Below are 25,359 nucleotides of genomic sequence, written 5' to 3' on the forward strand. Positions count from 1 at the left end.
ATAAAAAAAATTAAAATAAAAAAGAGCCTGAGTCTTTTTGCTCATTAACATCAAACACTGTCAAAGTTACAATGTAATAAACATCCTTCTGAGGGAGCTGATCACTTTCAGAGTTTCATTCATTTCATTCACTCATGAGTTTATTTATAAATACTTGCTGAGCGCCTACTACGTGCCCAGTACTACACTGGGCACTGAGGATAAAGAGATGCATAAGGCCCAGATGTTACCCTCCACAAACATTTGAAGTTCAGCGTAGTGCTGTCCAATAGAAGATCATGTGAGCTGAGTATGCAGTTTTACATCTTCTAGGCACTACATTTTCAAAAAAGTAAAACAGTTGAAATTAATTTTAATAATATATTTTTATACAGCCCAACATATCCAAGATTTAACTTTAACAGGTAAATCAACATAAACATACTATTGATATCTTACAGTCTTTTTTTGTTTGGCAGCACATCTCTGAAATCAGTGTGCATTTTGCACATACAGCACATCTCCATTTGGACTAGCCACGTTTCAAGAGCTCGATAGCCAAAAAAAAAAAGAGAGAGAGCTCGATAGCCACATGTGGCTAGCAACAAAAGCATTTGACAGCACAGGGTTAGGGAAAAAGGTAAAGTCAAGGGGATTCTCAAAACAATGTAGTAAATGCAATGATAGGAGAATGACTCAGGATTACTCAACTGCCAGGTAGGACTTGAGCCTCCAGGGATCTTCCAACCCCAAAGACCTTGTTCATTGTGCAGCACATTAGAGACTTTGCCCCACTCCAAACAGTGGGATTGTGGTTGTCCTCAACCAACCAACCAACCTTAATATATCCAAACAAAACTCATCCTTTTATCTCAAATACCTACTTCTCATTTTGTACTTCAGTTGATGGCATCATTATCTACCTGCTCACTCAAGTCATTCTCATTTCATCTTCAGGTAAATGAGTACTACTTTGTCTAGAAGATAATTTAAAATCCAAATATTTAGCATTTTTTTAAAAATGCCTCTTCCTCGGGGCGCCTGGGTGGCTCAGCTGGTTAAGCAACTGCCTTCGGCTCAGGTCACGATCCTGGAGTCCCTGGATCAAGTCCCGCATCGGGCTCCCTGCTTGGCGAGGAGCCTGCTTCTCCCTCTAACCCTCCCCCCTCTCATGTACTCTCTCTCTCTCATTCTCGCTCTCTCAAATAAATAAATAAATCTTTAAAAAAAAAAATGCCTCTTCCTCTCCATCCCAACTAACTGAGCGTGTTCAGGCCACTTTCATCTCTCACATGGATCACCACAAGAAACTTTTTTTCCAGCTTTATTGAGATGTAATAGACATACATCACTACATAAATTTAAGGCCTATATAGCATAAAGGTTTGACTTACATACATTATGAAATAAATGCCACAGTAAGTTTACTTAGCATACACCACCCCATATAGATACAATAAAGAAAAAAAATCTTCCTTAATAATATGGAACTCTTCAGGAATTTGTAGGTCATGCTTACACAGGGCCACGCTAACCTCTGTATGTTCCAATTTTAGTATATGTGCGGCCCCAGCAAGTACCAAGAACCTTTTAATTTCTTCCCTTGCCTCAGTCTCTCCCCTACCCAGCCTCAAAAGTAGTTACTATTCCATAAAGACCTTCATGGTTCTCCATCCCCTACATAATAAAAGCCAAGCTCTTTGTCACATAGCACAGAATTCCCTCCAGAATCTGATTTTGGCTTACCTAACAATTTCCGATTGTTTGCTGTTCCTAAACCCCCGAACTCAAACTCTCTTACGTTCTCTGAGCCTGCTACTCTTTTGTAAAAATAGCCATCCTAATCCCTCAAAAAGTTGACCTGAGGTTTAAAATGACCCTACACTTTGAACAATACTCTCCCCATCACTCCTTTACACTTTAAATCTGTATCTATGTATCCAGTGCCTCTTTTCAACTCAATTACTATTTGTTAAATACACTTCGTGCTAGGCACTGTGCGGGACACAGGACAGAGGGAATACAAAAAAGTAGGTTCAAGGGCGCATTCTTTGCCTTCCCCAAGCTCATTACAATACACTTTCTCAACCATTGTCTTTAAGAACTGGATCATCTCTAACATCATGAACAAATCTGGGGGTCCTCCGGAAGTTCAGGCCGGACTGAGACCCCAGCTGACACCAGGTGGCCGCATCTCCGCTTTCTTCCGCCGCCACACGGAGCCGGGAACCACCCTAAGCCCCATCCGGGTTCTCAAAGCCTCACTCCGCCTAACCTGACCACCGCCCACGTGGCAGGCGGGGGGCGGGGACGCGTGGAGCAGCTTGGGCCCGGATCTCTGCGCTTGCGCGCTGCGGCGGGCTCAAGGACCCGGATTTAAAGAGACAGGCGCCACAACCGTCGTGGCGGCGCGCTGCCTGTGGGCGCCCGCTGCGAGGCCTGCGGTGTGCGCCGGAGTTGGGAAGGCAGGTGAGGAGCAGGCACGGCAGGACCGGGCAGCGGGGAGGGAGGCGGCCTGGGGCTCCGGGGACCCGGGGCTCGGCGCGGCCTGGGAGCTGGCCCCGTCGGCTCCTCCCCCGCGCGCCCGCCCGCCGAGCCCCGGGGCACACCCTCCGTGACGTGGCTGCCCCCCGGGAGCCCACGGGGGTTGGTCCGTAGCTCCCTGGGACCCCCGCGGCTCCGCGAGTGGGAGGGTCCCCCGGGGCCCCTGTGGGTCCGCTCTGGCCGGCCCGGGTCTGCACGTTGGCCGCGCCGAAGCCGGTGCTCGTTGGTGCGAGCTCGGGAGCCTTTCTCTGCCCGCCGCGTCCCCTTCCCCAGCCCCGGGCAGTGTCCTTGCGCCCCCGGCCTGCCCGAACCGAGGGACTCGCTTCCGCGCCTCCTCCACGGGCGTCCCCGGGCGTCCGCGCCGGCCAGTAGCCCCTGCCCACTCCTGGAAGGCGTCGGGAAAGACCTCTTCCCCCACCCGCCCCGGGAACTGCGGCTGCAGGGCGCTCGCTTCCCCGCCCAGGCTGCGTTGGGGCCCCAGCGGTTTCCTTCTTGACCACCTTGGAGGAGACGCTGAGCCGCGGCCGTTGGGGGCTGCGGGGTAGACGGGCTTGCTCCGAACAGCACGGTGCCTCCTCGTGGCCCAGCTCGGCCTGGGCCTCGGGCCCCGCAGAGGGTGGGTCGCTGCGAGGCGCTCTCAAGTCGGTTCTTTGGGGAAGGGGGGGCGCTGCCCAAACGCTCTCCTGAGGACAGGGTGGAAACCGAATTCGTTCTGAGCTCCCCTGATGGACCTGCCGGACTCACATTCCTCACCTCTGTAGTTCTTGAACTTCTCAGGGTTATAGACCGTCTCTCCGACAAAGTGTACATTTATGGATTATGTGCATTTTGTATACATTTTCAGGGAGTTCAGAGCCCACCTCCCCCCAGCCCTTCCATGGACTCATTTTAATTTTCCCAGTCATCCCGTGAGGTAGGTATTATTCTCCATATTTAGAAATGAGAAAACTGAGACGCAGATGAGTTAAGGGAGTTCTCAAAAATAACAGTCCCTAAACTGAACAGTCACAGTCGCACTCCCATCCCCGATTCCGATCCACCTGCTTTCCTCTACAGGAAGTAAAGCCTGCTTGTCGTTATGAACCAATAACAATTTCACTGCAAAGTATGTGCAGGCTAGAAATAATTTCCAGTATATTTAAAATTAGAACAATGAAGATACTTGAGAAAATATGAATATAAAAAGGTGGGAGGATACCGTGTGGACATAATCCCTGCTTCCATTTGGGGTGATTTATCAGTTCCTTTGATTTCTTGCCATCCAGTTGCTTCAGCATTCCCCAATTCCCTGTAGGCGATACATTATGAACAGGCTAATTGCACATAGGGAGCCTCTGCTTAACGGATAACTGCTTTACTGATGGTAATAAGAACTAATGTGTCCTGAACCTGTGCTCTATTCTAAGCTGAGCTCTGTTCTAAGGGCTTTACTCTTAGAATGACAAGTTAGGTAGTTTTGTTATCCACATTTTGACAGTTGAGGAAATTGAGGAAGGGAGAGGTTAAGTAACCTACCAAGGTCACACAGCTAATGAGGATATGAACCCAGGCAGTCTGGTTCTAAGTTCTATTTAATTGCCTCTCAAAATAGGTCATCTGATTACACCACAGATCTATATAGTGACTTAATTATTTCCTGAGGATGGCATATATGTTCTACTTCACATTAAAAACTTCACGAATATCATGTAATTTTTCTTGGTGACTAAAAAGAAACTTAAGGATCTTGTAATACTTAGGAGTCATCATCCATTCTAAGTATCAGGTATTGCTGATGGCCTGAGAAAAGCTTTTATGTTATTTGGATTTGATTCTCTCAATTGTGATTTACTAGATGTACATGTATATGTTAGATATTTGAACACCCTTCTGCAAACTGAATTTTCCTGTTCTGGAACTCTTCTTCATCCTGTAGACAATAAATCTTTAATACTTTGGAAAATGTTTGGTTAGTCAGCATGGACTGTATTAGGACTGTGGGCTTTGGGGAAAGTGGCAGCCTAGCTCCTCATTTATATCTCACTTTTCTTGCATCTCACTCTTTCACGCAGCTGTATGACTTTGACTTTCAAGATCCTCTTCCCACCAACCCTCCGCACACTTGGGCGAAAAGAATTTTGCCTATTCCGACAGCAACATCACTGGCCTGACAGAAGACAGTTCAGCCATTGGTCAGAAACAGATCTGCTTCATGGGCACTGCCTCCTCCAGAGAAGAAAGCCTGCTCTGTCATTCCAGGAAGGCCATCTAAGACCACGTGCCACCTGCCTTGTTTTCTTGCCAGGGGCGCATGTGGGACTCTGCAGTGGCCCCTGTGAGATGGCCGAGCAACGATTCTGTGTGGACTATGCTAAGCGCGGCACGGCGGGCTGCAAGAAGTGCAAGGAAAAGATTGTGAAGGGGGTGTGCCGGATCGGCAAAGTGGTGCCCAACCCCTTTTCAGAGTCCGGGGGTGATATGAAAGAGTGGTATCACATTAAATGCATGTTTGAGAAACTGGAGCGGGCCCGGGCTACCACAAAAAAAATCGAGGACCTCACAGAGCTAGAAGGCTGGGAAGAGCTGGAAGACAATGAGAAGGAACAGATAAGCCAGCACATTGCAGGTGGGTAGGGACTACTGCTTTTTCACCATAATGGTGCTGAGAGAAAAAACGAGAAGGAGAGTAGAGTCCCATTTTTTTCTTCCTTCCTTCCTTCTTTTTTGTTTAGTTTTTTTGTTTAATTTTTTGGAAAGAATTCAAACTCACAGAAGAGTTGTGAGAATAAAAAAAGAAAAAAGCTCTTTTTTTTTTTTTTTTTAAGATTTTATTTATTTGAGAGAGCATGAGCAGGGAGGAGAGGTAGAGGGAGAAGCAGGCTCCCCACTGAGCAGGGAGCCCAATGTGGGACTTGATCCTAGGACCCTGGGTTCATGACCTGAGCCAAAGGCAGTCCCTTAACCATTCAGGTGCCCAAGAAAGCTCACATTCCTTTTACCTAGTCATACCTGTTAACATTTTGTTCCCTTTGCGTTATCATTTGTGTTCCTACGTGCACTGTTCCTCTTTCCACACACGCACAGCTCGTTTTTTTCCTGAACCATTTTAGGGTAAGTTGCACATATTATGGCCTTTGCCTTTAAATACTTCAGTGTGTATATCTTAAGAATAGGAATATTCTCTCACGTGACCATACACAGCAATCAACTCTGGTAAATTGATCCTTCATGTAATACTTTAATGCACCATTTGCATTCCAGTTTTGTCCATTAGTCAAACAATATCTTTTGTAGCTTTTTTCCCCTCCACTGTAGAATCCCAATCTGGGATCGGGTATTGCATTTTGTTGTCTCTTTGGCCTCCTTTAATCCGGAACATTTCTAGTCTTTCTTTTATGACATTGATATTTTTAAAGAGTAGAGTACCTACCATCACTCCCTCTTATCTTTCAGTGTTTATCATACGGGCTCACAGATTACTTTTTCCTAGTGGCTTATAATTTTACTGTATTTTTTTTTTTAAGATTTTATTTATTTATTTGACAGAGAGAGACACAGTGAGAGAGGGAACACAAGCAGGGGGAGTGGGAGAGGGAGAAGCAGACTCCCCGCTGAGCAGGGAGCCCGATGTGGGGCTCGATCCCAGGACCCTGGGATCATAACCTGAGCTGAAGGCAGATGCTTAACGACTGAGCCACCCACGCGCCCCTAATTTTACTGTATTTTATTAATTCCATACTTAATTTTCCCATGTTGGGCCACTTGGGAAACCCTTTGAGCTGGTTTCTGTGTCCTGGATGCTGCCTCTTTTTTTTTTTTTTTTTTTTAATGTTTTAAAGTACTTCTTTATTTTCTAAGCATAAAAGTATGCTCTTAGGCTTACCTTACCTTTTTTTTTTTATAAGATTTTATTTTTGAGTACCCTCTACACCCAACGTTCAGCTCGACTCACAGTCCCAAGATCAAGAGTCATGTGCTCCACCGACTGAGCCAGCCAGGTGCCCCTCTTAGGCTTACCTTATATGTATTCTACCACAACTCTGGAACCAACCATTTCTCTGAAGAATCCTGGTTCCTATTACTGGGGGAATGGCTTTCGAGACCAAATCTAGATGCTTTGTTGCCATGAGGGGTCTTTGCTTTTAAGCCCTTTCAGCAGACAGAACTAGAAAATACATGTTTACACACAAAACACATGCATATACACACACAGCTACATATATATGCACGCATACATACACATTCACGTGTGTGTATTTTAGAAATCTTACACCGAAACTTCCAAATCCAGTTAGTCCTTTATGATCTTCCATGTGCTCATCTTTAAAGTAATATTCATATCTTCAATTAAGTATAGTTCTGGTCACTGTGGGAGAACTCTGGCAGTGGCTTAAAAATTGGCAAAAAAATAAAAATGGGCATCTATCTATCATTGTTCTTTGAGAGGAGAGACTTCCAGGAGAGAAAGCTACTTTGCACATACTTCTTTCTCAAGCTCCCTGTTCTGCCCTGCCCTGACTTGGCCATAGGCCCCAGCCTTTGCCACTTCTTGACTAATCTCCTTCAGAGGAAGAGAAAAACAAGGTAGAGTCAAACTCACACAGCTCAAAAAACACAGTGGCTGGGACTTTCCCTGCCTGTGCCAACCTGATATGCTCTGTTCTCCATCTTCATTTTACTTTCTTGTTCATCTATAAATTGGAGTTAATTCCATGGAGCTGAGGTCCCCAGGTTTTATCTTTGGAGATGTGTGTTCTGATTTTTCCCAAATCTGGAGATCATTATATATGGGATAAGAGGTGGAGAGTGCTGATGAAAATATAAGTTACTAGTAGAAGTAGAGTAATGGGGTCTTTTGTCCCACGAACCCCCCTCCCCACGCCCAGGACTGTCTTACCCACTGCCCCCACTCAAAAAGATCAGCCAGTCCACAGGCAGCCTTGGAGTAATGCCGTGGTAGTAACTTATCAGCAAGGCTGTAAGAGCAGTTGTTAAATGCTTTGGAAGCTTTTCTCAGGGATCTTTCACTGAAACATACTTTCCCTTTTTGGGGGGTCCTACAGATCTGTCTTCTAAGGCAACGGGCACACCAAAGAAGAAAGCCGTCGTCCAGGCTAAGCTGACAGCCACTGGCCAGGTGGCCTCTCCAGTGAAAGGTGCCTCACTTGTCACCAGTAGCAATCCCCGGAAATTTTCTGGTTTTTCAGGTGAGAGATTAGAGATACTTTAGCTCTTATGGTCCTTTTAATTTGGAATCCTATTTGGGATTCTGGCTAAGAGTGAAAATTCCGTGCTATCTAGCCTCATTCATAATTCGCTTCCCTCTGAGTAGAGGCAGGTGATGGCTTATTTTCAACATTTCACTGGTAGAGCGTTTTTTTGTATATGTTAATCTCTATTGCAGCAAAAGATGTTTGTTTTCAAGACTTTTTCCGCTTGAAGTAGTCACCTGGGTCAGATGGAGATGATTATAACCTGCCCTATAACTTCCTTATGTTTTGGTAATGAAAGGATTTTAAGAAATTGCATCCCTAAACTTGCCCAAACCGAGATGAAAGTATGGAAGATGTCCTGCATGGCCTTTTTTTTTTTTTTTAAAGATTTTATTTATTTATTTGAGACAGAGAGAATGAGAGAGAGCATGAGAGGGAGGAGGGTCAGAGGGAGAAGCAGACTCCCTGCTGAGCAGGGAGCCCGATGCGGGACTCGATCCAGGGACTCCAGGATCATGACCTGAGCCGAAGGCAGTCGCTTAACCAACTGAGCCACTCAGGCGCCCCTGCATGGCCTTTACGTAACAGGTAGCATTGGGCTAGGGGCTTTTATCTATGTAGTTTCGTCTGTTCTTCAGTTACCCTTGGGAAGTACTTTTATGAAGCCCATCTTACAGATGGTTCATTATGGAGTTAGTATTGACGCTGAGGTCTCGTTAACTCCCAACACCTGCGCTCTTTTACCCTGCACTCCATGCCTCTTTTATTTGGGGTCATTCTTGTGACTGACTCAGGTAAAGAAAGTAAAGCCAAACACACAGACTCAGAAGTTGTGGAGAGGTGGCTTTAAGTGCGTGAAAGCACCACAGACTTGAAGTTGGGAGGCCTGGGTTCTGGGCCCAGTGCTGTCACGTGACAGCTTGCTCAGGGGGCAGGTGGCTTTACCTCAGAGCCTCTGTGGCCGCCTCTGTGAAGGGGGAACGGTGACACCTGTGTCCTTCACCCTGCAGTATTTGCACGAAGAGTGCTGGAGAGATCGCAAAAACAGTGCCTGATTCTTCTGGGGGTTTTGTTATTTTTAAAACTCTGCGGTTTGTTTTTTGTTTGGTGGTAGGCCAAAGCCAGAAATACAGAAGAGTCTGGGTGGCAACAAGGACAGCACATTCCCGGAAGGGTCTGGATCCTAGGGAGGGAAATTTGGGAGGAGCTGAGAGAAATGGGGTGTTCTAAAGTCTTGCAACCTGCTGAACATCGACACTTTGGAGATTTTGTCCCCTAAAAATCCTCTTCAGACGCCAGGTCAGAGATGAGAATGGATTTATAACTTACAGACCTCAGACAAGAGGAAGCGTACATCAGCAGCCTGCTCGCGGATGGCTCTGCCGCAAGCTTGCAGAATGAAACGTGCTTTGTGAAGGAGGGGAGAGAGGATCAGTCAAGAGTTGTAGAGCTATTTCGGGGTGTCGGGAGGAATGTCTTGCTCGCTGACTACCTTTATTTTGGCACTAAGAAGTGGTGGGGGGGGTGGGAGTGGCAGAGGCCTGGGAATGCCTTCTTTCAGGCTTTAGGCTCCTCATAGTGAGAAGAGATTGAACCAGGTCATCTTTAAGGCTTCTTTGAGCCTGACAGTCTGCAACAGGGACAGTTTCCCACCAGTGAACATGTCCCTTGGCTTCTATTTCCATTCTCATCCCCACTTTTCTGGGGGCAGCTTTACCACTGCTCTGAGGTCCGCTTATTTTGTGCAGCACTTGTATAAAGAAGCTGGGCCTCTGCAGGTGTGAAGCCATTGTCTCTCTACTGCTAACAGCTGTGATGCCTGGTGCCCCGCCTGTGGGGCAGGTGAAGGTCTCCACCCCGCCGGGCCATTCTGGGCGGTTGAGTGAAGCTCCGTAAAGAGTGCCAGCTCAGTGCTTATTAGTTTGCCTTCCTTCTCAGCAAGGCAGATGAATCATCCCGATGTTTTTCTCTCCAACAGCCAAGCCCAACAACTCTGGGGGAGCCCATTCAAGCCCTCCCCCTAAGGCAAGTCTGTCCTCAAGCAGATGTGACCCCAAGCACAAGGATTGTCTGTTTCGCGAGTTTCGGAAGTTGTGTGCCATGGTGGCTGAGAATCCTAGCTACAACACGAAGACCCAGATCATCCAGGACTTTCTTCGGAAAGGTTCAGCAGGAGGTGGGGCCTAGAACATCCTGGATGGGCTTTTCCCCTGAAGAGCTCAGAGCCATGGCCGGTTTCATGGCTGTGTCAACTGTACAGCTGCACAGGGCTTCACGTGTGGTTTAATCCTCTGTTAATGCCATCTTGAAATTCCCTCTCTTTTTTTTTTTGAAGTTTTATTTATTAGAGTGAGTGCACACACGAGCGCAGGCAGGGGGAGGGGGGAGAGGGAGAAGCAGACTCCCCTCTGAGCAGGGAGCCCGATTCGGGGCTCGATCCTGGGACTCCGGGATCACGACCCGAGCCAAAGGCAAACGCCCGACCGACTGAGCCACCCAGGCGCCCCAAAGATTTTTTATGTTTAAGTAATCTCTGCACCCAACGTGGGGCTCAGACTTACAACCCTGAGATCAAGGGTTGCATGCTCTATCAACGGAGGCAGCCAGGCAGGCGCCCCTTGAAATTCTTAATAATTTTGAACAGAGAGCCCTGCATTTTTACTTCTTATTGGGCCCCACAAAGAATGCAGTGAGTTCTGCTCAGAGCACATTGGTGTCGCTCTTCTTCTGCCCTTACTGTATCCCCAGGAGGCCAGAAGAACGTACTGCCTTTGACAAAGAGGAAAGTTCCCTATCCTGCACGTTTGATCAGGTTTTTGTGACCCACGTGCACAGGTGGAATAGAATCTTCCAGCTCTTTGATTGATCTGAAAAATCATCACTGAGCATGTGTAGTGTGCTCCTCACTGGGGACACTGAACTGGAAGTGTGGCCCTGCCCTGTGGGAGCTCAGCCAGAGGAGGTAGACACGGGAGCCACGAGCCACCAAATGCTGTGGCCTCTGCCACTGTAATGAAACTCGCAGGGCATTGTGGCAGCCCAGACAGCGATGTAGACCTCTCTCTCAGTTCCTTGAGTTTATGTATTTGTTTAAGCTCCATTTCTCAAGAAGGTCTCCGTTCTTCTGTCTCCAGATGGTTTCCACGGCGACGTGTACCTGACAGTGAAGTTGCTGCTGCCAGGTGTTATTAAGAGTGTTTACAACTTGAATGATAAGCAGATCGTGAAGCTTTTCAGCCGCATTTTCAACTGCAACCCAGATGATATGGCACGAGACCTAGAGCAGGTCAGAGGAAAGGGAGGGTAGGCAGCGTTCCAGGTGGGGTTCTGCCAAGCCAGGCACCTGCAACCTCTTTTTTTCTGGTTGGGGCACGTACTGTTTTGGGAAACTGAAACCCGTTTGGGCAAGCTTCCTTTATGAGAGCTGAATGTGAGGCGACAGGCGTCAGTTGCACAAGGCTCCGAGGACTGTGGTCATACTCCTGCAGAGCCCCAAGAGGCCTGGATCTCGAGGGACAGATTTCAGACCTCCCACAGTCTCTCCTGGGCTTGCTGTCCTGGATGCAGCTTTTTCTTGCTTTTTTCCAGTACAACTTGGTATAACATTCAGCTTTTGTTTTTTCATGACTCCAGCTTGGGCAGCATAGAAAGTTTCTATCCAAGCACCTCCCCCCCCCAATCTGATGACCATATTTGTTTCTTAGTTCAAATTCTTTTTTTAATGGGGCAGTGGGGGAGGGGCAGAGGGAAAGAGAATCTTAAGAAGGCTCCACACCCAGCGCGTGAGCCCGACGGCTGGGGGGCTCAATCTCACAACCCTGAATGAGATCATGACCTGAGCCAAATCAAGAGTCAAGCACTTGATTGACTGAGCCACCCAGGTGCCCCCTAGGTTCAAATTCTAACAGGAATCAAATTGGTTCAGTCCTGGATTATTCCTTGCGTCACCTCTCAGCCAAGGCAGGTTGGTGGCCAGATCCTATGGTGGATAGAGGTGCCCTTTCCAGGAACTGTGGGCGGGATAGATTCTTCAAGAATGAGGTTAATATATGTGAGGTGGGGACAGAAGTGATGTTTGAAATCTCTGGTTTACCTTTAGTCCTGGGGGCTTGGGGGATACACTCGGCCACTCTGGGGTTGCAGCCATTTTGATTTTTGGAGACAGGGCGACGTGTCAGAGACAATCAGAGTCTTCTTTGAGCAGAGCAAGTCTTTCCCCCCAGCTGCCAAGAGCCTCCTTACTATCCAGGAGGTGGACGAATTCCTCCTTCAGCTCTCCAGGCTCACCAAGGAGGATGAGCAGCAACAGGCTCTGCAGGACATCGCCTCCAGGTGGGGGAGTTGCCTGATGGGGATGGGCTTGGGGAGATGGAATCACCAGGAAAGGAAGGTTTGAGGGTCCAGAGCTTTTCAAAGACCAAGTTGAATGTGCCTCACCCCTAGGTGTACAGCCAATGACCTCAAGTGCATCATCAGGTTGATCAAACATGATCTGAAGATGAACTCAGGTGCAAAGCACGTGTAAGTACTGGCCCCTCTCTGACAGCCAAGCTGCCCACTTCCTTCGTTGCCAACTGGTGTCAGAGCTTTGGAGTCCCAATCTGGATTCAAGTCCTGATTCTACCTTACTCCTTCCTGCGCAGCCCATCACTTAACCTCGCTCAGCCTCCCTTTTCTCATATAAAATGTCACAATACTCTTCTCACGCAGTTGAAAGTATGGAATATGTTCAGTAAATCGAGTATGAGTTGCTTGCCCCCTCTTTGCTAAGGCAGCCTCCACGTAGACCCAGGATCTCAAAATTGCTGAGTTTTCCAAGAGCATTTTCCCCTTCGGAAGGCTTTAGACAGAGAAACATAAGCCTTCCCCCTATATTGAGATCCCTCCTGTCTGCGAGAACTGACCGCTATCTAAAGCAATGAAGTCAAAGGCAGTGGTTTTTGTTTCTTTGCTCCTGTCTGCCTTGACAGGTTAGATGCCCTTGACCCCAATGCCTATGAAGCCTTCAAAGCCTCGCGCAACCTGCAGGACGTGGTGGAGCGGGTCCTCCGCAATGAGCAGGAGGTGGAGAAGGAGCCAGGCCGGAGACGAGCTCTGAGCGTCCAGGCTTCCCTGATGACGCCAGTGCAGCCCATGCTGGTAAGGCTGCTGCTCCAGCCCCGCTTTGTCCAGATGCTACAACCTTCCTTGGGAGCTGGGGCGGCGGCGGCAGGGGGGTTGGGTGGGGAATGCGGAGGAGTTGGGGCCGGGCATGGAGCAGATGTGGAAGGGTATGTGTCAGCGGGTCTGTAGAGGCAGAGGAGAAGACAGTGTGGTCTAGTAGAAATGTCTGCACTCGAGGCCCAGCTCGGCCAACAGCAAGCTGTAGAGTCTTGAAGGAGTTGCTTAGCCTTTCTTGGTTTTTCATTCCTTGCGTGAATGATGTATGAAACTTTCTGAAGCATCCACCTAGAATGGTTTACCGGTCGTCGTTCCTGTAGATGGGTGGATGTGTTAAGTAACTCCCAAGGTTCTGTGGCCTACCCCAGAGTAGCTCTGAGAGAGGCAGAGCCCAGCTTCCTAGGACAGGGGGCCTTGGCCTCTTTCTTCTGGAAAGAAGAAGCTTAAGCAGTGAAGACCAGGTGTGACCGAGATCATCTTGAGCCTCTGCTCATTTTATGAGAACTGGGATTTCCTTTCTGCTTAGGTTTTTCTGTGCGACGGGGGCCCCCACCAGTGCTGTCCTGCCTAGTGAGAGAGAGCCTTGGGGCTGCTCCCGTGGGGTGCCGTGCCTTTCCTGAGCCCTTCTTGTGCGTTACATACTACAGCCTTCCGTTAGGCTTCTATGTTTGGGCTGGGGAAGTGTCCTCTCTCGCCCGGAATGTGGGAGAGCCAGCCCCCAAACAGTGGGATCTTCATCCCGGGGACAGGGCTCCTGGCACCTGCAGTTGTGGCCTTTCTGACTTTTATAGGGACTCTTCTTGGAGTCTCTTCTACAGCCTGTCATTTATTCCAAGAGGCATGGGTTAGATCACTTCGTGATGAACCGCACGGGCTTTGGAGCTGGGCCTAGCTGCGAGCATCCTTCCTGCCCTTCACGAGCTGTATACCGTTAAGTGAGGACTCACGCTCTTCAAGTGTCCGTTTTCTCATCCATAAAATGAAATCAGTGTCACTCTCGTAAAATAGCACACCGAGGATGCAGTGAATTAAACCACCCCCCCCAGGATGGTCGGTCATCGTCAGGTTGAGTCAGGATGGCGTTGGGATGTGCAGAAGCCCTCCTGGGTCCTGTCCTAATGATCCCCGACCTCTGCTGCCCTGCCAGCCTCCCTGTCACCTACACGCTCTCCTCCCCTCTGCGTACCGCATTTAATAGCAAACCAGGGCCCTGCAAGATCCTGAACTACTGAGAAAAAAATGAAATGCTGTTTCAGTGGAATTTTATTTGCTCTAACACGGATCGCATTCATGGTCCTCAAAAAGCCAGCTCCCGTGTCCGCTGTAGCGACGCTGTAGTCCAAATAGGGCACTGCCTAGCCTTGTCCACTCCCCTCGCCTCTTCAGCGGCCTGGCCCGAGGGTATCCTCTGGTCGGCAGGCCCTGGGACCTGGACTCTGGGGCTGTCCTTGCTGAGCAGCCCCCATTGAAGAGCACCTGTAAGTCTCCAGCCTTTTCTTTCCCCACCCCAAGGCCGAGGCCTGCAAGTCCATCGAGCATGCAATGAAGAAGTGTCCTAACGGCATGTTCTCTGAGATCAAGTACGATGGGGAGCGAGTGCAGGTGCATAAGAAGGGGGACCACTTCAGCTACTTCAGCCGCAGCCTCAAGCCTGTCCTGCCTCACAAGGTAGGGGTCCCTTCCTCTCTGCGGGGACTGCCTTTCCCTTCCTGCCCCTAAGAACCTCAAGGCCAGGCTTCCTTGTAGTGATTTCAGCTCCGGGACGCAGTCGGGTTTATTCTGTAGTTGTTGAAGGAATGTATTTACTTTTGGAGTCTTAAAATGAAGGGCTGCTCCGTGGGGACAGCCGAAGAGTCCAGACTTGGGTTAGTACAGAGCCTACAGTGATGCTGGGATAGGGAGCTCACCTGGCAAGTGACTCGCAGTGCTTGTCTTTGTGTTTCCGTGTCCTGTGTGCTCCCCAGTGCTAAATCACCGCTTGGGGACAGAGGGCTGTGAGCCTGTCATTCATGAGTCTGTTTGATAAAGCTTTATCGAGGGCTCAATCCGGACCAGGCACTGTTCTCGGTAGTGGGTGTGCGGCAGTGGATAAAGGACAGAAGTACTTGGAGGCTCACGTTCTCATGTAAATGCAATCTAGTGGGGACATAGGAAAGTGCAGACTCCTGTCCTTTGTTAAGGGGCATTAAGAACCTTGCCCCTCAGTCCTTCTCAGCCCCCAGGGCCTCTGTGAGTCTTTGGACTCTCCTCAGGGCGGAGCAGTGGGGACATTTGGCCCCAGTAGCTTGTGAGTGATGGGACTTTCTGTGCTAGGACCAGCTGCATTCCTCAGAGCCCTGGGGGTGAGGGGATGAGTTGCATGACCCCGTGCTGCCCTCACCCTTGCCTTCCCGCTGGAGCCCTTCATTCCACCTGTCCAGAGGAGAGCTAAGCACTGGCCTCCACGGGGCCCCAGAACTGCTCCCGGGGAACTGCCCAGGGGGTACCTCTGTTACACGGAAGAAGTTTGGGCCCAGCTTTTCAGAGTTAGAGCCCTTTCCTTGCTCTCCCTCACCGGCTGTCCCTGGTCTCTCCTGTACTTGTGGTTTGTAAAGAGCTGGGTTAGGGATTGATGCTGAGCGGGAAGGTGGGACAGACTTCTCCTGTCCCTGCTCTGAGCACACCTGTGTGCCCTGCCCAGGGGAGGACTCGGGCCCCAGTCATGCTCTCTGACCCTCACGGCTGGCATCACTTGGCAGGGGCCGCCCTGGGTTCCAGTGGGACTACTCCCTGTCTGGAACTCTCAGAGACTGGGTTTCTGCCTGTATCAGGAAAAGCTCTTGGTTGCAAACATCCGCTCTTACTCATTTCGAAGATGGCTGTGGGTTCCGAGCTCCCTCTCGGAGACCCTCCTGTTTCCTTGCTGCTCCTAAGGGGGTTCATATCCTCCTTTCCATCCGTCTTTTTGTAGCTTGCCTGTTCTCCCCCACAGTTGTCTGCCTGCCCATGTTTCCTCCTCCTTCCACGTTTGCCTGCCCCCACCCCCTCCTCCACATACTCAACTCCCTGTTTCTTCCTTTTTCCTCCCAACTCTCCTCCATGGCCCAGAGTGGCTCCATCCAGGCCGACCTCTTCCTGGGCCTCAAACACTCCTCTCCTCTCGTCTCAGTGGCTGCTAAGGCCTTGGTCTGTTTTGCACATGAGTTTGGCTTCCGCATGTTGGTGTTCTGTGTTCCTTCTCGGGCCTGGCTTTCACTTTCTGGCGTGGCTTTAGGTCACTGCTGCCTGTTTCTCCCTCACCTGAGTCCCCTTTCTGCCCCCCAGGTGGCCCATTTCAAGGACTACATCCCCCAGGCTTTCGCCGGGGGCCACAGCATGATCTTGGACTCTGAGGTGCTCCTGATTGACACGAAGACAGGCAAACCGCTGCCCTTTGGGACTCTGGGAGTGCACAAGGTACTGGCTCAGTGCCAGGTGTGCAGGAGTGAGCGGGTGTGGGCATGTGTACACGTGTCTGTGTGCGCTCTTGCTCTCGACGGAGGGGAATCCGTCACCCACTCAGGGTGGGGCTTATTCTTTGTTTCTGGACTGTTTCTGAATTTAGCCCTGGGTTTAGACGTGTTTTTTGTGTTTAGTTTTTTTACATAAAAGGAGCTAGTATTGGGGACTCAGAATCGGGTTGGTTTCCATTTAGGACCATCTGCCAAGTGCACTTGTGGCCCAGGAGCTTCCAAGCACATACAAGAAGGACTGTTCTGTCCAGAGCTTCACGGGTCCATGTTTTACACTTGCTTATTTTTGGCCTCGTATATCTACGACCTCATTTTCCCTTACAGAAAGCTGCCTTCCAGGATGCTAATGTTTGCCTATTTGTTTTTGATTGTATCTACTTCAATGATGTCAGCTTGATGGACAGGTGAGAGATCTGTTTTTGGTTCCTGGGTTGAGAGGTGGGGGTTCATACTAGACAGGAGGGAGGGGAAGAGGCTGAATGAAGCCTGTGCTGCTTTGTGCCCAGGAACTGGGGAGGAGGGAGCCGAGAAGTCGCATACTTGCCACACACTCAACTCCTCAACTCACTGGGAGAGCCAGTTTGCTGACTGGATTTCCTGAGAGCTTAAGTCAGAGAGGAAACCCAGATCCCCACAGAAGTTTCTGTGCTCCAGCAAAGTGGACTATTGAGAGAAACAGACTGTGAACAGTAGAGGTTTTCAGTTTCTCTCTCCACAAACAGCACCCATGGGGGCATGAGGCAGGTGCTTTTCAGCTCAGGGTTTGCTTTTGGAAGTGTCCGCCAGGAAGCTGGGGACTAGAGGAGGCCTGGAGGTGGGACCGTCTGAGGGAGAACTAGCGGTCTTAACTTCACTGCATGCAGATTCTTGGGCCTGAGAAACCAGGATTGGCCCCTTGCACACCTAGACATGTGTCCCTGCCCCACCCTCCCACACTGGCCCTGTCACCGAGGGGGATGGGGGGAGGAGAAAGGGAAAGGGAGAGACTTGTCAGGACTTTGGTCCTGAGAACCAGCCAGCCTTGGGCCTGGGGGCAGGGGGGCAGCTGCATGGATGAGAAATGAGAGTGGGAGTCATTTTTCATATGGGACCAGACGGTCTGGGCTAGAGGCCAGTTCTCCCGCAGCTCCGTGACAGAAACAGGAACTATGAGGATGAAGTGGCTTCGTACCACAGCTCACGGTTGTCCGTGTTCAGTCACGAGGGAGCCCTTTTTGCCCCCGACAGGCAGAACTGTGAGGCTGGGGGGCTTCCCTTCTCAGCACTCCTTATGGGGGTGGGAGGGGCCCGACCTGACCTCAGCTCTCTCGTCCCCCTTAGGCCTTTGTGTGAGCGGCGGAAGTTTCTTCATGATAACATGGTTGAAATTCCCAACCGGATCATGTTCTCAGAAATGAAGCAAGTCACTGTGAGCAAAGACCCTACCCCAGACAGCAGCCTGGTGGTTTGCGAGCAGGGCAGAGAGCCCCTTGGTCAGATGTGACGGGGACAGTGAGTCCTCATTTTCTCACGGGACTGCCACTGTGTGTAGGTTGTCTAAGTCCCCACCTACGAGGGCAGGCCCTGAAACACCCTTCCTAGCTGGGCTCCCTGTGTCTCAAGGCTGCAGCCACTTTCTGGTTGGGAGAACGCCTGCTTTGCAAGCCCTTTGCCCGGTGTGTTCAAGTCGGGGTGTTTGCAGCGGGCGCTCTGCTAGTGTGCGAAAGGGAACCACCTCCACCTCCCCGCCATGGTGCTCTCTGTTCTCACACCAACCTGAGCATCTCTCTGTTACCCTCAGAAAGCTGCGGACTTGGCCGACATGATAAACCGGGTCATCCGAGAGGGGCTGGAAGGGCTGGTGCTGAAGGACGTGAAGGTGAGCCGCCCACACCTTTTGCTTACTTGCTCCCACAGCTCTCAGCCCCCCCCAGCCTTTCCCGCCCTGGCCAGCAGAGGGCGGTGGCGGTCTGAGGCGGCTGGGGCTGGGGGGCCGCGGGGCCACCTTTCCAGGGCCTGATGGGCTCTGTTCTGAATCCGCCCTGGATCCGGAGGATGGGTTTGTGTATGTTCCCTGGGCCGGGAGCTAAGGGCTCTTGCTCAGAGTGGCCTGGGCACTTTGGTAAAGCCGAAACGTCGAGGAGGTAAATCTCAGCCTCCTGGAGTTCCCATTCTAGTCTGAGGTCTCTCTCTGCTCTTCCCTCAGGGTACATATGAGCCTGGAAAGCGGCACTGGCTGAAGGTGAAAAAAGACTATTTGAACGAGGGGGCCATGGCGGACACAGCTGACCTGGTGGTCCTTGGGGCCTTCTATGGGCAAGGGAGCAAAGGTAAGGATGGCCTCAGCCCCTGGGGCGCTGCTTCTGTGAAAGGCACCACTCAAGGTGTAGCTGGCCTTTTTACTGGCGTGGTCTGCCGGCACAGCCGGTCCTGCCTCCCACAGTTGTGGGGTCAGGGGCCCCAACCCAGCCCATGTCTCCTCAGGCGGGGACATCTGACAGCTACAGACTTGGGCAGGGAGAGGTCAGGCAAGAATATCCCATGCTCTCTGGCACAAAGAAGCCCACTGTCGGCTAGTTTCTGGGGGCCTGGCCACTTTCTCCTCAGGGAAAACCTCAAAAATCTCCTGACTGGGAGGGAAGGTGCGCGGTCTTGAGTTGACAGTGTGCCAGACGCTGTTTAATTTTTTTTTTATTCCTCACCAGAGTCTAACGAGTTATATACGATTATCCCCAGTTTACTGAAAAGGAAAATGGAGCTCGTAAAGGTTAAACTTGTACAGTTAGTAGGAGGTAGACCTAGGAGGTGAGCTCGGCGCTCTGATGCCAAGGCTCAGGCCTCTCCCCTCCAGCAGGCTGCCCCTCACCAGGCCTCCATCCACAACTTAACTCACCCCCCTCCGCTCGCAGGTGGCATGATGTCCATCTTCCTCATGGGCTGCTATGACCCAAGCAGCCAGAAGTGGTGCACAGTCACCAAGTGTTCGGGAGGCCACGATGATGCGACCCTTGCCCGCCTGCAGAAGGAACTGGACATGGTGAAGATCAGCAAGGTGAGCAGGGGAGCTGCTTGGCCCAGGCCTCTGGACTGGACCTTGTCCCCAAGCCTGGCTGTGCTTGACAGACGACAGGGATCGTCTGTGTCCGCAGAAGGAGAGCTGCTGCTTGGCCGTGAGAGCAGGGCAGTAGGTCTTCCGAGGCTTTGCGCACCCCCCTTGTGGAAGCTGGCCCGCATGCTCCCCAGTGACGCCCTCTCGGGGCAGGGAGGGTCCCATGGGGTGAGGGTCAGCTTTTTGTGAAAAGTCACCTCTTCACACAAGCCCCTCACAAAGGGGGGTTCACGTTTCGTTTTGGCTTGGGAATGGCCCAGGACAGCATCTTTTTTCCTCCAGGATCCCGGCAAGATACCCGGCTGGCTGAAAGTCAACAAGATCTACTATCCTGACTTCATAGTCCCAGACCCAAAGGTACCACCAGCCCAGGGGCCTGGGCTCCCCCAGCCCACAGAGTGAGCTTGCTGCCTCTCTAGCACCACACACACGCCCTCTGGGCCTCACTGACCGTGTCCAGCCCAGGATGGGGGTCTGGACTGTTCCGCCAAGGGACGGGCCAGTCAGCACTGAGGAGTCGTCCTTAGTGTGGGCAGGAGGAGAGGAACAGTCCCCTAGACACACACAAATGGTTTGCTCTGGAGGCGACTGGGCCCATTCCTTCCACGCGCTGACGGAGGAACTGGGGCCCCAGCCCCAGAGGGGCTGGAACTTGCCTCGGGTCACGGAGCAGCAGCAGGCGCCGTGGGACTAGGGCCCATCTCCCGGCCGGCGGCCGGCGCCGGCCTGCATTGCTTCTCGCTGGTTGCGGGCAAGCCTGCCTCCCTAACCGGTGACTGAACTCCTGACAGAAAGCTGCCGTGTGGGAGATCACGGGGGCCGAGTTCTCCAAGTCTGAGGCGCACACGGCCGACGGGATCTCCATCCGCTTCCCACGTTGCACCCGCATCCGTGATGATAAGGACTGGAAGTCTGCCACTAACCTCCCCCAGCTCAAGGTGCCAGCTTCCCTTGCACGTGTGTCCTCCACCCCCGTCCCAGCCTCGCAGCCCTGGCTCTCTGGCCTGCTCACGCGTTCTCTCCTTTTGTGTGCGCGTGCACGCAGCACCTCCCCCCCCCCCCCCAATCCGCTGAGACGGGGCTAGGAGGGCAGTAGCGGGAGAGCCGCCGGCCTCAGGGCCTCGGAGGAGGGACCTCTGCGGCTCTCAGCCTCCGCCCTCCTGCTCAGGCTGGGCCCCAGGCTCTAGGCTGTGTTGCTGATAAGAACCCGGGGACCGAGAACAGTGATTTGCACTGATGACCCAAGAAATGGAGTTCAGAAAAGCTCCAAGAAAGCCAGCTTCTGTCCCTTGCCCTTTGTCTCTGTCTCCTCTTTGTTCCTTGGCCGCATGGGCCTCCATCCCGCCTCAGAGGCCAGTGGCTGGGAAGGGGGTGAGCGCCGCTGCGGTTGTCTGTCGCCCCCCAGGAACTGTACCAGCTGTCCAAGGAGAGGGCTGACTTCACCGTGGCGGCCCGAGAGGAGGGGAGCTCCACCACCGGGGGCAGCAGCGGAGAGAACGGGGGTACCTCGGGGCCTGCGGGGGCTCGCAAGGCCTCCAGGGCCTCCCCGAAGCAGCCCTCCACCGGCGCCAGGAAGGCAGGAGGGAGGCTGAGTGGCCCCAGCAGCAGAGGCGGTAAGAGGGAGGGGGTAGAGCGGTGAAGCGCGTGCCGCGGGGGCAGAGCTCACAGGACAGAGCACGAGGTTCGCTGGGCCCGCCGCCGTAGACCCGGACCGTATTCCTGTGGCGTGTCCAGCCGCGGGCCCCCCCATCTGCTCAGCCCACCTGCGTGCCCGGCCCCTGGGGGAGCGCCCGTGTGACCCCGGGGAGAAGCCACCTCCCGAGCCAGAGGCCGCCTCGGCTCCCAGCAGAGACAGGGCCTGGCCCTTGCGTCGGCTGCCCCCCGCCTTCCGAGCTCCCATCCCGGCCTCTCCCCCGCAGGCCAGCAGCTGACCTTGAAGGCAGGCCAGAAGCGGAAGGCCCCCGAGGAGACCCCGTGCCCAGCCAAGGTGAGGGGAAGAGTGCCGGCGGCCCGGGGCTCTGCCCGTGGCCACAGAGAGGAGCGGAGGCCTTGTGAGGTGTTGTGGGGATGAGCAGCCAACCACACCCCCCCCGCCCCCCCCAGCCTGGGCAGGCCCCACAGGACGGCCGCTCCACCCTGTGCCCTCCCATTGCCTTGCAGAGGCGGCCGGCCAGCCCGCAGAGCCGAAGGAGAGCCGTGCCAGCGGGCGGGAGCTAGAGCAGCCCGGCTTAGGTGACAGAGGCCACAGGCTGCCCCCCAGGCTGCTGGTCCCGAGTCACAGTTTACATTAAAGACAGGGGACAGAGCCCGGTCTGGGTGGTGCGGCTGCGTGAGTTTGTGCTCAGGGCCCAAGGAGACCCAGCCTGCGGGGAGTGGGTGACTGTCCTCCTACCCGCTGCGCCGTCCCCTGGTGCCTGCCCGTTAGTGTTTGGTTTGAAAACAGCTGCTGGGCCCCTCCTGGATGCGGAAATTAGTCTCAGCCCTGGGCGGGCTGCTGGCTCAAGGGTACAGAGAGGTACACGCTGGCGCTCTGTCCCCACATGGTCCTCCTGCTCCCCAGCCCAGTCCCCAGCAGAAGCAGGCAGCCTTTCCCATCCTTTCCCTACCTGAAGCCCCTGCCCCCGTGCACGGCGGAGCGGGGCTGACCCCCAAGTCTAGCTACCTGTGCGCGGCGCACTGCCCCGTCCGCCGGCACCTGGAGGCCGAGAGCCACCGGCCCTGCCCGCTCGATGGAGCCCGGATAGACCCCCTCTCCCCTTCTCCAGCTCCCCAGTGTGGGGACCCACCAGCGCTCCCTCCTTTTCCTCTAGACCGGGACAGGGTGTCCTCTGGAGTGGCTGGGGGACTGGGGTTTTGATGCCTGGTCCTTCCCTGCAGTCCGCTCTGAGGGAGGTGGCGGCCCCCCTGCCGGCCCAGGCTGACGGCTGTGCGTTCGCAGGTGCTGCTGGACATCTTCACTGGGGTCCGGCTCTACCTGCCCCCCTCCACACCAGACTTCAGCCGCCTCAGACGCTACTTCGTGGCATTCGACGGGGACCTGGTGCAGGAGTTTGACACGGCCTCAGCCACACACGTGCTGGGTAGTGGGGACAAGAACCCTGAGGCCCAGCAGGTCTCCCCGGAGTGGATTTGGGCATGTATCCGGAAACGAAGGCTGCTGGCCCCCTGCTAGGACCGCGGCCCTCCCTTGGCCTGGGCCGTGCTCACTGTGCCCCGGCTGCGGCGGGTGGGCGATGGCGAGGACACGGTGGGAGGGGATGGCCTTTCTTCTCCAAGCAATGCGTCTTCCAGAACCCACCAGCCGTGCTTGGTCTCCTCCCAGCCAGGACTTTGGGGACTTTGGGCTGTGGGTGCCGCCAGGGAAGTCCGTGGCTCCTGCTGGTTCACCGTAGATCTTTCCTATCTGGGTGCTGGTTTGGTTGTCTTTTTATTTTAAAAGAAGCTTTTTTTCATATAAATAAAATATCTTGCAGTTACCCCGTCCTCCACCCCTTCTCCCCATCATCCCCCTAGTGGTAAGGCACAGAGTGACGCTGAGCTGTTGAAGCTCCGTCCGCAGAGCCACTGGCCCCTTTACTTGCAGGCTCCTTTTAAAGTTATATTTAAAAGATTGCCCTCAGAAATGCTGCTTCTATTTGGCAGGACTTGTATTCAGCTTGACCCTTCCGCCGGGAATGAAGCCTCCTTTGAAAGAAAACAAAATGAATTTTATGACTTAATTCTCTTGTGTTCTCTTACAGGGTGTGGGTCCCGGTTTGAAGGGAGGGAACCAGGATCAGGTAGGAAAACGGGTCCTTTATAAAGAAAAGGGAGGTTATTGGAGCTACTCCTCTGGGGGATACAGGACTCCAGGAGGCTCTGCCTCCCCCAAATCTGGAAACGAGACTGGTCTTTAAGATTAAAAAACCCACTTGAGGACAAAAGGCTCCCGTGCCACCCGAGGCTGGTTTATTGGAATAAAAGGCAAACAGTTTCGTGGAGAGGAGTGCTGTTCAGTAGAACTTTTTGTGGCAATGAAAACACCCTGTAAATCTTCATTGGCCAAAAGAAACCAGACACGCTTAGCCACACGTCAGGTGCTCAGCAGCTGACAACTGAGGAACTGAAGTTTTGGTTTCACTTCGGCCTTGACACGGTCACGTGTGGCTACGGCCAGTGCGGGGCCGGGCCTGGTTCACACCTGAGTTACTCAACACGTGGGCCTCCGTCCGCCCCGGATCCGCAGGCTGCTGCCAGGAGCAGACGGACTCGGGCTACCTTACGTGAAGCGCCCGGCACAGGGCCTGGCATGCAGCCGTGTCGAGCTGGGCCCGGGCCTCTCCCTCCCTGGCCACACGCCAGCCTGTCGCTGTCACGCTCCTGGCTGGAGCAGGCCCGCTAGGTGGTCCCCTCCTTACAGACTGGCTCCCTGGAGTTCATTTCTGCTGACTCGTGAGAGTCCGTTCTCTTTTTTCTTGCTGTCAACAGGTTGCCAGGCTTATTTGTCCATCCCCTGTGAATTAAGGTAATGAGACTCAACCTCTGGAACACATTTTGGGTCTGGGCCTCTAAGACTGAGGACCACTGCCTCCCCCGGCCCTCCAGTGTGCTCGGCTGAGGTAGTACTCCGCTGGAGGCTGCTGGCCGGTCAGCCCGGAGGCCAGCTCTGACCCGACCTGGGTCTCTACCTGCCGGCTAAAATGTGGGGAGGAAGGGGCGGGGGGGCTGGCACTGCCCTGACTGGCCCAGCACGTTGGTGTTTTTGAATAGGCCCTGTTCAGTCTAGCATGAGTACGCAGAGTAGGACCGTCTTCATTCCGCCCTTTGTGGAGACAAAAGCCGCTCCTCCTTTGAGCGCTGACCTACATAAATTTCCATCCCCCTCTCGAGCTTCCTCAGGCCAAGCCGCCAGACCGGGCAGCAGAACAAAGCATTCCCTTTGGGATTCTGCCAAAGGACACGGTCACTGCCCTCTGACCCGGCTGCCCTAGACCCAGCCCCCTGCCCTGACCGGCGGCTTACACTCGGGGTGCAGCCCCGCGGCTCTGCCAGCGGCGGGAGCAGCTCAGGAGTGAGTAACACGGCCTTGCTGGGTGTTCTCTCCAGTTCCCTGTCCGAGGTGTTCAGTCTCTTTCTGTCCGGTCTTTTCTCAGGCGTGTTTTTCTTTGCTGCTGAGATTATACTGTCTGTACAATCCTCTATTTCCACGGACACCCCCCCCCCCGCCCCGGGCGACAGCATCTTACACCTCCCCAGCACCACGCTTGAGGCCTGCCCTCCTTTGAGCCTTTGTTTTCACGCTGCTGGTTGGCAGTGGACGGTAGGTCGTCCTGGGTGCCCAGCGGGTCAGCCGCACAGAACAAGAAGGCCAGAGTGCTGCAGCTCAGCCTCCAGCCTTCACAGCCTCCGGGCAAGATTCCGTCCTCTTCTCCCTTCAAGTCCCAAGGCAGATCTGCACATCCTCAAGCTCTCCCCACACAGGTCTGTGCACACACCAGCTGTAGGGCTGTATCTGAAAGCTACCAGCTGTCTCCCGGGATCACCTGCAGCCTTAACTGAGCACGCTGGCTGGCCTCCGATTCCGCTCTACCCACATCTCTAAGGCCCATCTCTCCACGATAAGTGTCAACGGCTGACCTCACTTGGTGTTTTTTCCTTGGTCCTAAGGCTGGTCCTTCTGCTACACAGTTCCCATCCTCTTCTAGGCTATGCCATGGCAACTCCCAGATACTAGTTGTGAGATCTTGAGCAAGTCAAAACACTACCGAACTTCGGTTTCCTCATCTGTTGGAACAGGAATGGCCGAATGGCCACATGGCCCAAGCACCTCCACAACTAATGCGGTCTCTCAAGAGCCTGGGACCAGCATGTGGTCTGTCAACTCTCTTTGGCAATCTGAACTGTCAGACCTCTGGTGTCCTCCACC

The 25,359-nt window shown here is 53.1% G+C and overlaps 1 protein-coding gene across 6 annotated transcripts; it reads left to right on the top strand.

Annotated features, from left to right (window-relative positions):
• Positions 1 to 2,289: 2,289 nt before the first annotated feature.
• LIG3 (DNA ligase 3) lies at positions 2,290 to 25,233 on the top strand. 6 transcript variants are annotated; one of them, XM_064583219.1, is made up of 22 exons: positions 2,311 to 2,448; positions 3,368 to 3,436; positions 4,575 to 5,128; positions 7,566 to 7,709; positions 9,694 to 9,891; positions 10,850 to 11,001; positions 11,881 to 12,047; positions 12,159 to 12,236; positions 12,686 to 12,854; positions 14,388 to 14,543; positions 16,179 to 16,310; positions 16,691 to 16,770; positions 17,687 to 17,774; positions 18,147 to 18,224; positions 18,552 to 18,675; positions 19,255 to 19,397; positions 19,737 to 19,811; positions 20,246 to 20,392; positions 20,860 to 21,067; positions 21,374 to 21,441; positions 22,393 to 22,587; positions 23,195 to 25,233. In XM_064583219.1, the coding sequence occupies exons 3-22, from the start codon at positions 4,579 to 4,581 to the stop codon at positions 23,348 to 23,350; spliced, it is 3,108 nt and encodes a 1,035-aa protein (XP_064439289.1). In that variant the 5' UTR covers positions 2,311 to 2,448; positions 3,368 to 3,436; positions 4,575 to 4,578; the 3' UTR covers positions 23,351 to 25,233. The 6 variants fall into 6 exon arrangements, with proteins under 6 accessions (XP_045745343.1, XP_064439292.1, XP_064439291.1 ...); XM_054510938.2 differs by lacking the exon at positions 2,311 to 2,448 and adding an exon at positions 2,602 to 3,139; XM_045889387.3 differs by lacking the exon at positions 3,368 to 3,436 and having other exon boundaries at positions 2,290 to 2,448.
• Positions 25,234 to 25,359: the final 126 nt, after the last annotated feature.

This window comes from Mirounga angustirostris, unplaced genomic scaffold, assembly GCF_029215605.1.
Source record: "Mirounga angustirostris isolate CCGP_5_RB_7025 unplaced genomic scaffold, mMirAng1.0.hap1 SCAF_17, whole genome shotgun sequence".
Lineage (NCBI taxonomy): Eukaryota > Metazoa > Chordata > Mammalia > Carnivora > Phocidae > Mirounga > Mirounga angustirostris.

What these genes read in the sequence shown, in the direction of transcription:
- LIG3 (XM_045889387.3), top strand. Translation starts at nt 4,579, where the DNA reads ATGACTTTGACTTTCAAGATCCTCTTCCCACCAACCCTCCGCACACTT. An exon ending in GAAATTTTCTGGTTTTTCAG is followed by an intron (nt 7,710 to 9,693) that starts GTGAGAGATTAG and finishes TCTCTCCAACAG; the next exon opens with CCAAGCCCAACAACTCTGGG. An exon ending in TCATAGTCCCAGACCCAAAG is followed by an intron (nt 19,812 to 20,245) that starts GTACCACCAGCC and finishes AACTCCTGACAG; the next exon opens with AAAGCTGCCGTGTGGGAGAT.